Source organism: Sycon ciliatum, chromosome 2, assembly GCF_964019385.1.
Source record: "Sycon ciliatum chromosome 2, ocSycCili1.1, whole genome shotgun sequence".
NCBI lineage: Eukaryota > Metazoa > Porifera > Calcarea > Leucosolenida > Sycettidae > Sycon > Sycon ciliatum.
In genome coordinates, this window is record NC_088644.1 from 5,973,193 (window position 1) to 5,985,250 (window position 12,058).

General features: G+C 47.2%; 1 protein-coding gene and 1 long non-coding RNA gene across 2 annotated transcripts; one reads left to right on the forward strand and one right to left on the reverse strand.

The window, feature by feature from the left end:
- Positions 1-45: 45 nt before the first annotated feature.
- On the forward strand, positions 46-1,500 carry LOC135808407 (uncharacterized). Its single transcript, XR_010552080.1, has 3 exons — positions 46-352; positions 558-613; positions 1,410-1,500. It is a non-coding gene; the product is annotated as an uncharacterized LOC135808407 (long non-coding RNA).
- A 64-nt stretch (positions 1,501-1,564) lies between these two features.
- Positions 1,565-11,753, reverse strand: LOC135808403 (sialate O-acetylesterase-like). The gene is made up of 13 exons (XM_065321589.1): positions 11,528-11,753; positions 10,482-10,629; positions 9,550-9,704; positions 9,191-9,280; positions 8,827-8,954; positions 7,600-7,724; positions 7,085-7,167; positions 6,275-6,331; positions 5,593-5,685; positions 4,059-4,148; positions 3,440-3,553; positions 2,766-2,813; positions 1,565-2,209 (listed from the first exon to the last, which is right to left on the reverse strand). The coding sequence occupies exons 1-13, from the start codon at positions 11,633-11,635 to the stop codon at positions 1,853-1,855; spliced, it is 1,596 nt and encodes a 531-aa protein (XP_065177661.1). The 5' UTR covers positions 11,636-11,753; the 3' UTR covers positions 1,565-1,852.
- Between the last annotated feature and the right edge of the window lie 305 nt (positions 11,754-12,058).

Here is a 12,058-nt window from a genome sequence, read left to right on the forward strand (position 1 = left end):
TGCTGGTGTGGTGCCGTGAAGAAAGGCATGCACTTTGCACATACACACACATACACACGTACACGTCTGTCTCATCCACGCTCGTGCTAAAGTCATGCTCGATGCAGTGATGGTTCGACGTGGCCTGTCAGCCAGCCCACACGATCGAGCCACACGTGAACAAGCCAGTAATTGTCTTTGCATTTATGGCGAAAGCTGCAAGAAAAAGTCGACAGTCGAAGAAAGGAAGCGCATTTTGCTGACAAGTGATTGGGACCTCATGCCCTGCTAGCTGCATCATCATGACGAGTAGAGTGTTCGCTGTTCAAGTGAGGAGTCTGAGATGGGAAGTCTGAGCTGAGGACGTGCTTTGGTGAGATGTAACACTCGCACTACTTTTTAAAGTAGTGTGAAAATAATACTAAGTCTTGTTCTCAAAGTACTAGTACTCAAGATAATTATCTGTCCGAGATGATGAGTGCAGGGCCAGGGAGTCACGAAAACTAGGCCATCATCATCATGATCATAGTGAACCATGACTATGTTACGTATCATTGTATTGTACATGTCATTTGCAGCATTGGATGCAGGAGGAGCAGATAAATGGCCATGTGGAGCGAATGATCTCGAACCCGTAAGAAATTAACCATGTGAATGGAGCGAATGATCTCGCACCTGTCATACACAGTCCATGTATGCACTGGACATACAATCATGTACATTTTGTGTGTGTGTGGGTGTGGGTGTGGGTGTGTGTGTGTGTGGTCCAACCTGTCGGAAGGCTACCCTCAGGCTTGCCAAAGCATTTTGGAAGTTGGACTAGTTTCGGCTCCACAATCCAGTGTGTCGTTACTATAATAGCTTTCATGGCTGAGGTTGTTAGTACGTCTGTTGGCCCTGGGTTCCCAGTACCCAGTTGCCGAGGCTGGTTGGTAAAATAACTCCAATTTCACTTCAAGGTACCAGTGCATCTAGTGTCTGCTTTAATCAAAGCAGCATGCTGTCTATACTGGTTACCCCAGCAAGTGTAGGGTGTGCATAGGTAACTGTCTTGGCCGTCCTATTCCGATGTACTCCGTGTGGTGTAGACCAGGTGTGCATTGGGGGGGGGGGGGGGGGGTCGATTCACATGACTTCGCCAGTTGTGTCGATTAGACAGTTATCTGGCGCTTGTCTTGATCTGTTTCAATCAGAATCAGATCCGCTATCGTTGCTATAAGTATAAAGAGAAAATCTGTGGGTGCACATCCAGTGCATTTGCAGATTTGCGTGCTTCTCTTGCGACGGGCGTATACATGGTACATGGTGTGTGTGTGTCATGCATGTAGCTGTGAAAACTGAACTTTTAAGATTTCGAAGTACAATGTAAATCGGATACTGAATTTTCCCGTTTGCATAATTATATCTTTCCCAACGTATCATTTTTCAAGAGTCCACAAATCAAGGCGGAGAAACTATCAGGCTGCACTTTGAAGGATAGTGCTCCTATCACTGCAGCCAATTCATGATTGGCGAGCCATGTGTTATGGATATTATAACATGATTGTACAAAAATCGAGCAAGGCACACGGACGATGATGACGACGACGATGACAACAACACCTCTTACTGCCCATGGGCCATGGCGGGATTGATAAGCTGAACAACGTAGCATCAACATTACAAGGCAAAGTGTGGTAAGTGTGAAAACTGAAAACAACAAGAAAGCTAGTCTAAATACCAAGAGGTACGTCATACGGTTTTCCATGGATTGAAAGCTAGCCGGGAGAACTTGAACCGCAGCCTCACTATCAGTACCCAGTATTACAACAAGAAGATAGCCTCTATATTAAAGATGAAATTTCCGGACTGCATAATCGTTCAGAATCATTGCTCACGGCATCTCTAGCTCTATAGAGAATGGCACTGCCGGCAAGCCGACGGCATTGTACACCATGAGAACTGGCCAGTTGGAGAAGCCGTAGCGCACGCCCGACACCGGGTGCAGCTTGGTTTGCGCCGTGAACGGCACGCTACCACTGACGGCCACGTTCTCGCCCAGCATGACGACATCGGGCGCGTCGTGCCACGACTGGTCGGAGCGTGACTGCAGCTGGAATGACGAGCACGACGCCGGCGGTACGCCAGCCGGGCAGGTGACGTTCTTCTTGACGAACAGCTCGGTGTGGCCGACGGTGGACGGCTGGAAGTCCAGGGTCAGCTGCACATGCATCATACCGCCTGTTCCAGGCTGTAGAGTAGAACAGACATACATAGCATACCCATATTGGTTAGTAGCGTTTGCGAAGGAAGCTGAGAATGTCGTACCCATCACCAATCCTATGTGTATATGTGTAGGGCCGGCATTCACTGTCCTCTGTATCGTCTTCGTTATTTGTTGGGCTGTGGTTGAAAAAAAGAGGCTGATATTGAGTGGGACCGTTATGGCAGCACATGCACCTTCTGTATGTGCTGCATAATTACATGCACCTTCTGTATGTGCTGCATAATTACATGCACCTTCTGTATGTGCTGCATAATTACGGACCATGGACTTTGAAAGTACCACCGTGATTCATGATTGCAGGCGACATCATCGGCATTATATTTATACTACCAGAGATCAGCCGGTCGCCCAGGCAACCACATCATGTTCCAGTGTCTTGGATACGGAGTGTGGATGTTATGTTCTCTGGAGATCACCTTAATAATTAAAAGGTGATCTCCAGAAAATTATATTGAAGCTAGACTAGCCTACATAGTACATGAGGCGTACGGCTGGTGTGAAATGTCGTACATGTACTAACCTGCATGTTAGCGACATTTGCACCGGTACAGATAGGGCCTTGGTATACCTGCAGAGTAGCATAACATACGGCGGAAAGGTAGTACAGAGAGAGAGAGCCAGTGTTCAGGGAGACAGAGAGCTAGACATATACCATAGACACATGGATACATTGATACATAGAGAAAGGGGGCATGCAGACAAACAGACACTGAGACAGACAACCAGACATATAGAGGGAGAGACAGACAGACAGACAGATAGACAGACAGAGAGAGAGAGAGAGTGAGAGAGAGAGAGAGAGAGAGAGAGCAAGGCAAAAAAAAGATCAATACTCTGTGAAGGGTTTTTTTCTCCAAACGCACCACCACTGCTCTTGTCACCTGCACTGTACTGTACTGTATGTATTGAACTGTACTGACATACAGAGCAAATCCAAAGTGAAAGAGGTACTGCATGATTGCTCGATGGATCTCACTGCCGGATCATTGTCACCATGATCATTGAACTACTCACTTGAATGCTTGCAACTCTGGAAATACGAATGTCGGCCCCTATGTTCGAACGTGTGATTTTCACAGATTATTTTGCCCAATGTCAAAATCAATATGCTAGGAATGATCAAATCAAGATAAATAGATCTTCCCACACAGAAGCCAATGTTGGATAGTGTGTTTAAAAATCGTTCCAGCTTACCTCCAGTGGCATTTTGTATTGCAAGGCCAGAGCAGTCAGCGACAGGCGGAAACCGATGTCCTGCTTGTCACGCGGATGCACGCTGCCAAACGGCGAGGTCGGATCTCCATGATCCTATATCAGCGCGGTGCACACAGAGCAGCAACAACAGAACTACCATCACCAGCAACGGCGACACCACTGACCACACACCTCAATTGGACTTCATTGAGATGGCAATCATCATCGGTTACACGACGGATTCCCATTATCTTGCTAGCAGTGCAGTCACTGCAAACAAAAATAAATCCCTGTGCTTTAAAATAGACCAAGTACTCGAGATGCGTTATACATGTACTGGAGCAAACGCCTGCTTCACCAGTTGAGGTACTAGCTACCACCAGCAATTGACTCTGAGAAGAGTGTCAATGAGCTATAGGCTATAGACACAGTGTTTCACCAGTTGTTTGTGATGGCTATCAGCCACCCCATGGCTGGAAAGCATTGAACATCTAAACAGTTTCTATTTCTAAAGCAGCTTTGCAAGTACATGTCTAGGTCAATGTGAATGGACTGGATACGCTAAGTCGGTGCTGATGTTATACTATGGCTGATGCTGTTCATGCCATGCATAGCTCACCCCTGCTATGGCCATGCCAACATTCTGCAGCTTCAGTGCAGCCATTTGACTCTGCCGGAGCTCGGCAACCGCAGTGCTGTTGCTCTTGCTCTGCGCAGAAAAGAATCAGGGCAACAACCAGTGATAGCACAACCATTACACTTTGCAGCACGTATGCATGCATCTCTGAGCACAAGCAACTGTCTTTAGAAATCACCTGCCATTAGAGACCACCTGCCATTAGAGACCACCGGCCTTTTAAAGGGGAAGTTAAGGCAAAAATTAAAATTTCACCAGTTGTAGTCTTCAGGGTGCTGAGTTGAATGGTCGTGGTCCGAGGAAGCTGAGACGCTCCCTTCCTACTTGAATCCCAATCGAACTCGCGCACTTCCACCGAAACTGGGTGACTGCGCCCTACTAGATGGGGATTTGTATGCAAAATGTCACTAAAAGCGCCATTTCGTTCTTATAAAAGCACGGATGACCGCGATTGGCCCATATGTTGTAGTCTTTTGGACGCTGAGTCGACTGGTTTTGGTCCGAAAAGGCTGCGATGCAGCGTTCCTCCTTTATTCCCAATCGAACATGCTTGAACAAGCGGTCACGTGCTCCTGCGTACGCCAGTCACCTGGTCACCGTGCCTGCAGGGTACAACTTACTAGCCTGTTTGACCTTTTTTGGGTGCACTCCTGTCACTCGAGTTGAACCTTGGTGTGAAAGTTGTCGCCTGCTGGCGTGGTGACCAGGTGATTTGGGCACCCAGGAGCACGTGACCGCTTGTTCAACCATGTTCGATTGGGAATAAAGGAGGAACGCTGCATCGCAGCCTTTTCGGACCAAAACCAGTCGACTCAGCGTCCAAAAGACTACAACATATGGGCCAATCGCGGTCATCCGTGCTTTTATAAGAACGAAATGGCGCTTTTAGTGACATTTTACATACAAATCCCCATCTAGTAGGGCGCAGTCACCCAGTTTCGGTGGAAGTGCGCGAGTTCGATTGGGATTCAAGTAGGAGGGGAGCGTCTCAGCTTTCTCGGACCAAGACCATTCGACTCAGCACCCCGAAGACTACAACTGGTGAAATTTTAATTTTTGCCTTAACTTCCCCTTTAAGAAACCGATCATCCATGTTTAAAAAATACATGTGTTTCAACCTCAACAGCAGGACACTTCCAATACTCACACCAGGTGCCTTCTGCAGGTGACACATCTGAAACTGTGTGCAAAGACCATCTATCTGTCTGTGAAGACCAGTTTTCTGTACACCGGTCGGTGGTCACTGGTCACTAAAACACAGGCTTTGACTCTATGGACCCATCTAAAATTTCGTTGTCCCTGTACGTTGATACTTAATAGCAATGATTCCGTCAGATCCACTACATAGTCTACTATCTCATGATGACCATCCTGTCATGCTCCGTCCATCAATGGCAGCTACACCTGACCAATGGGTACATGTACATGTACTTGGCTTGATTGCCCGTGATTTGCTACACTCATATCGCTGCGAGTCTCAGTTCATGCTGCCTTGCAACATGATCAGTGAACTTACCGCAATCCACGGGGCCAGCTGAACAAAGCCGAAGTACATGTCCAGAAGGGCAAACTTTGTCCTCCAGTCGTCGATCATAGCCGGGAACTGGCACTGCGGTGCAGAACAATACACAGCGTGCAGTTACTACACAACTGAACAGAGATGCTTGTGTCAAATAGGTATTTTCCATGAAGTTACACTGTCCTGCCGAAAGCTCAGGAGGCCCAGACGTGCATGACTAACACTGGTGATCACGAAAGTACAATCTGAGAGCCCGGGGAAAACACATGCATCGTGTAGGACAGGGCTGTTACAGTCTAAGTTCCAACCCAGTCCAAAGTGGTCTATTTTCAATTTATAACCAACTGCTGCTAAGTTCTTGAAAGTACAATTATGTACAGTACTAGTAATTGCCACTGATGGAGTCTATCAACTACATTGTACAACATAATGTTGCTCCACACAATTGTAAATCCAGGGGCGGATCCAGGAGGGGTTCCAGGGGTCCCGCGGAACCCCCTAAATTTCGTAAACGCACTACTGGCAAACATATGCGTGTCCATGTACATGTATCAGCTATTCAGTTTTGACTGTACGGGAACCCCTGTAGAGATCTCTGGATCCGCCGCTGAAATCCTAGCGTGCGACACCACATCCTGCAGAAAACTGACTATCCCGGCGGCGGCTGTACACAACTTACTCCGTAGTATTCTCCGCCGTGCTGTGGACTCGCTCCTACGTTGCACTCACCCTGGTACTGCACGCCAAACAACCACACGGATAGAAGATACTTATGGACTCAGATGTGGAGCCAAGAATGTAATCAATGAAGAAGGAAAGGACCAAACTATCGTGCGGCATTGTTGTCCACCAATTTATTGCCAAGATCATGAATGACTTTACATACAGTGAAACCTGGTTAGGAAGAACACAGTGATAAGACAAATGTTTGCTTCAGGAGAACTAGTATTGTGTATTGGATAAATCCCTGTGTATTCACTGGGTAAAACATATGGATAAGAAGAACTCCCGTTATTGCGAACAAATATCATCGGTCCCTTGATGTTCGTCCTAAAGAGGTTTGACTGTAACTATACAAGTATAGAAAGCAATGGACTAATGCACTGGGTGCTAGCACATTGACACTCCAGGGAAATGCAACCGGAAATCTAAAATGGAAGCAACCATTACAAATAGCTGGAATTATCAAACCGTACTCTCCGCATCATGCACCACACGATAATAGTGTGTCAGAGGCTTCTTGTCCAGAATACTGACAACTGGTTTTCAAAGCACAACTGACGCCTACGTATCAAGAGACCAACGAGCACCCCGGACTAGGCAAGGGATTGGTAGCACAAAAGAGTGCCACGCCTAGCGCTTGCGTACATCCACCACAAGACAAAGCGAGACTGGTGCTATCTCATTGATGGGAAGGCGCACTAATTTCAGCCCATGCACCTCTCACAACAATAATTCCACACCAAGCCTGGGGCATGATTGCACGTACCCAGATAGCGCCAGACATCCTCATAGGCAGATATGGGTGAATCATGGCATTGTAAAGACCAGAGTTACCACCAGCTCTCTCAGCTGCAGGCCAGAAGCAAACCAACGGCAACACACGGCGACAGAGGGTAAAGAAATCGACCGTGACTAGAACACATTGGAATAACTGTTATCTGACTTGGTCGGGTGATACGTTATGCACAAACAATGGTAGCAGCGTAAGCTCACCATGCACATGTGCGATGCCTGAAATTACCCGTAACCCCACTAGGCAGGACACGGCATTCACATGCGATACAACTGGGCCACACCAGAGATTGGTAATTTTCACCTTGCTAGTAACATTCTTTTTCTGATATGATAATCCAACTGTATCATTTCATATTGTTTCAGTAAAACAAGCATTTGCTCAAAGCAAAGTTCAGTTCGAACACGACCACAAAAATGGACAAGTATCCACAGCAACCCCCGAATCTCCATTTTTCCTGACACACGCGCATGCAGACTGCTACTAACCTCCCGCCTTCTCCTTGCCATCGACGCTCTCAAATGTTTCATATTGGCTTCCTGCCGTCTGGTTACATTTTGCCAGCGCGTCCGGGCTGCTCCAGGCTTGCACACAGGTGCCTCCCCAGTTGTTACTGCAGCGCGAACAACAGCAACAGAAACACGCACCGCAGATTTATAAAATGTATAATCACTCAATCAGCGGACAAAACTGTTTCGTCCTTTGTGGACTAAATGTACAATCACACTCATATTATGATTATGATTATGGGCTTATAACAGTAATTATTATCCTCTAGTGCTTTGACGTACATGGAGGTAGATCAGGAAAATACCGTATTTCCGCAAATAAAAGACCGTCCTCGTATACAACGCCTTCCTCGAATACAAGGCCGGGGCAGGGGCGATTGAAACATACAAGACCGTCTCCGATTCGAAGACCGGGCCTACTAAATGAGTCTTACAACTTGTGTTAAAAATAGAAGACCGTGCTCAAACTGTGGGAAAAAATAGAAGACGGTGCTCAAACTGTGTAGAAGAAATGGAAGAACGGGGGTAAAACTGTGTGGCGAAAAATAGAAGACCGGGGTCAAACTGGGTTGAAAGAATAGAAGACCGTCCTCGAATACAAGACCGTCCTCGATTATAAGGCCGGGTTAGGACGAGTTTGAAAAAATAGTAGACCGGCCTACTATTTGCGGAAATACGGTATGTCAAACTCCCGAGTCAAGCACACACCCTCGGCTCCTTATGTGTAAAGAACGTCAACTGGCACAGGTAGCTCTATATCCAAGAAGCTGTTTGAGGTCCAGCGACTCGTGCATTTTATATGCACATCTACTTGCTAGTTCAGCACATGCCAGCTATACTGTTGCTGGCACATGTCCTGCTAATATCTACCATGTAGCAGGACCGCTGGAAGCAGTTTTTGACCGATCCGGTCATACCATAGCTTTCCATACTCTGCGTACGATATAGCGGGCACGCGTAACCTCCTCAGAAGTAAACAGGCGTTCGTGGCGAGCACGTTGTTCCGGACCGATTCCGGCGGGCCTGTGTAGTGATCTGATAGGCAATGGTGCGAAACTCACACAACCTCATTGGGAGTGTGTCGTCACGCTACTCAGACATTAGCAATGACATTGATGATTGTTTCAAAGTAACATTTTTACTTTGAAGTAATTGGCTTATGAAAAGCACTGGACAACTTTATATTCCATCTGCCGCGTGACCAACCTTATCAGACCAATGGGCACCTTCTTCTCCAGACGGTCGTAGAGATCTCGCCCAAAGTACCAGCACACAGCTGAGAAATAGGTCCAGTTTCCGCCGCCAATTGAAGCCCGCGAGGCAACTGTCCAGTTCTGTGTATGGAATACACACCGTGGCAATAAAATGAACCCCGGCAATGAGCATGCAAACATATGCTAGTGTATTTGTATGAGTTTGGCTCCAACAGCAAGCAAGGCTAACACAATAAAAATTGAAATATAACATTGGAACAATCAAACAGTAAATCTAGAGCTGTTGAATTCTGCCTAATTTTGGAATTATACTTGTGGTGCAATATTGTCTAGCCGGGCCCATGACTGTCCCATACCTGTTCAATGGTCGCCAGCTCAGTCAACGCAGTGGCTGATGATGTCTTCTGACCGACGGTGAACACACGGATATCCTCATACTTGTCAGCCTAGGTACACGAAGATTGAGATGGACAATTTGCATCAAGCCAGTAGCAGACACTGCTGCCACACCGCTACCATTACAATGCTCACACACCAATGGCACAACCAACCTCTTCTTTGCCAATACTTGGAGTTTTGTGTTTGAAAAAGAAGCACCCATCAGACAGGTACATGTAGTTTGAAGCACTGGCTCAGATTAAAGTATCCTTGCCATGCACGGATAACGAAGTACACAAGTTTTCTCTACGCATGCTACCAGCAGAACTAGGCCGACCTTTTCGACTTCACTGGTTGCATTGAATCCGCAGTCGACTGTGAACTGCATGTTGCTCTGTCCCCCGCACAGGTACACGTCACCGAACACAACGTTGTCCATGTGTATTTCGGAGTTGAAGTGCTTCGACTGGGCTGAGATCGTGTATGGGCCGCCTAAATATATATATACACAGAGAACAACACCCATGTGCAGTGTATGGCTGTTACTTGAAGTATAATTTGTGATAATGAGAACGAAGACAATGAGCACGATGCATGCAGTGGTTCTGCAGCCATTGTCCATTTCCAACTCGTCGCAAACAATTCACAGCGCAGCCACTTGTGCCACACACCAGACTGACAGTACAGCCGCTCAATTTTTGAGACATGATCATTGAGCAACTCAGCAGGTGCACATACTGACCTCAAATTGAATGGCACCGTTCAGAGTCGCTCCACAGCATCCACATGAACACTGTTAGTGATTGCTGGAAAGACTATAGATGTATAGCATCATACACGTACTTGTATACCAGCATACGGTGGTTGATTTAGGTCGGCTGTGGGTGAGGGCTGCATCAATGGTCATGCACTGGCTTCCATGTATATTTATTGTATTTTAGAACGCCTCCACGGCAAAATGGCCAGCACCATGCTGGCCATTTTGCCGTGAATGGTGACCTTCGCCACATGTCACCACGGTGATCCACACAAACCTTCACTGCCCACCTGTCATGGCAACCACCCATGCGACAAAGAAAAATCCACGATGAGCCACACTTGATGCATGACTGTGCTCAACAGGTCACATGCAGGACATGACCAGCTCATCACAGACAGGCTTCAAGTGCTTTGATTGGTCATAACCTAGGCAACAATCACGTGGTATTTCTGAAGAGATGCTATTGCACCCTGACAGACCAGCTAGGCTTCCAGGGAGCACGCACTGACCTTCTTCCGTAGAGGGCAGCTCTGCTTTCCACATTCCGTTCTCATCAGCCGTAAATGGTCCGACCCAGTTTGCATGGTAGACAGTCACTGTGTCCTGCGGCTGGCTCCATCCCCAGATCACAGCCTGGTGTGGCTTACGTTGCAGCACCTAGAGGAGGTGTGGGCATACAGGAGAGCAATGCAGTATGTAATGAATACAGCCACTTAATAATACTTCCTCCGGTTCAATAAAATTGTCTCAGTTCTATGTATGAGCAAATACTTGGCAAGTATACCTGTATACGAACAGGGACAATTTGAATGAACTGGATGAAGTAGTACACCGCACACTATGTCGATGTACTGTAACTGGAATGGACATGGCATGGTGCCAATACAGACCACAGCGTGTAGACTGCTGGTAACGCGATCGTCTATTGCCCACAGCAGCTCACGGTGTGTACAATGTACAGTTCTGGTCGGAGAAATTCCACCTCATGGGTAAGTAGCGCCGCACTCAAGTGCGCAGAGCGGTGTGTGTGTGTGTGTGTGTGTGGGTGTGGGTGTGTGGTTCTAGGGCTGCATAGCCCCGGGGCTATTACATTCTACTTTGGATTTCTCTGGCCAGGACAGTACATGTACACGCACAGTTGCGGCGCAGAGGGCCACTTAGTCTCAGCAGCTTGAGCACATGCGCTCTCTCTATTATGTAATCAACATCATTTTCGCGGGTCTGAAAGCGGAAAGAATTGGGCCGCATATCACATGTACTTGCAACAACCGTAGATCTATGCTTACACTATTTTGAACAAATGCAGTCTGTACCATCCCCGGCATTATCTGCAAGTGTCCATGATTAGTATTTTACCTCGATATTATTGTGTCAAATGATATGACTATAGTGTTTCAGTCACAGCCAGCATGCTATTGGATAGCAACATTGTCCTCGTGGCCGGATTTGCTCAATCCATGCACGAGACAAGGCTATCGCTAGTACAGTAGGCTACCGCTCTGCTAATGCTCTCTATGTTGTCTGCATATTATTGAGCAGGAGAAAAGCGACTTACCATGTTTGAGCCAAGAGTGTTAGATAATCGGAAGGTGTGGTTGCTTTGTCCATACGCGAGCGAGCAAGCTACGCTCAGCAAAACCACAATGACTGTTGCTAGCTTCATTTTTGGCCCAGTCGCTCAACGAACAACGTCTACTCGCTATCAAGTTGTCCAGCCCTATCGATTGAAGTCCTTGCTGTTTTGATCTCGACCTGATGAGTGCAATGCGGGAAGAAGTAAGATTTTTTCACTTTGAAGGGTGTTGATCATGTCACTTCGTGATCCTCGGGCCTCGACAGCGCCGGACCGCAGACAAGTCTGTGTTGACTGCTCCGTCGTCATTTAATTCATAAAACGAACGGTTGGCCTAAAAAAAAGAAGCTTGCGGCCGTACCCGTGTACGTGTGGGAGGACAGGCTGCCAAGCCACAACACGATAATGACTGATGGTCAGTCTACCTACCGATACTGGCACATCTCCAGGTCAGCCGGAGTGGACAATGTAAATCTACATGACTGTACAGTTATCAGAAGGATGGTCGGATAC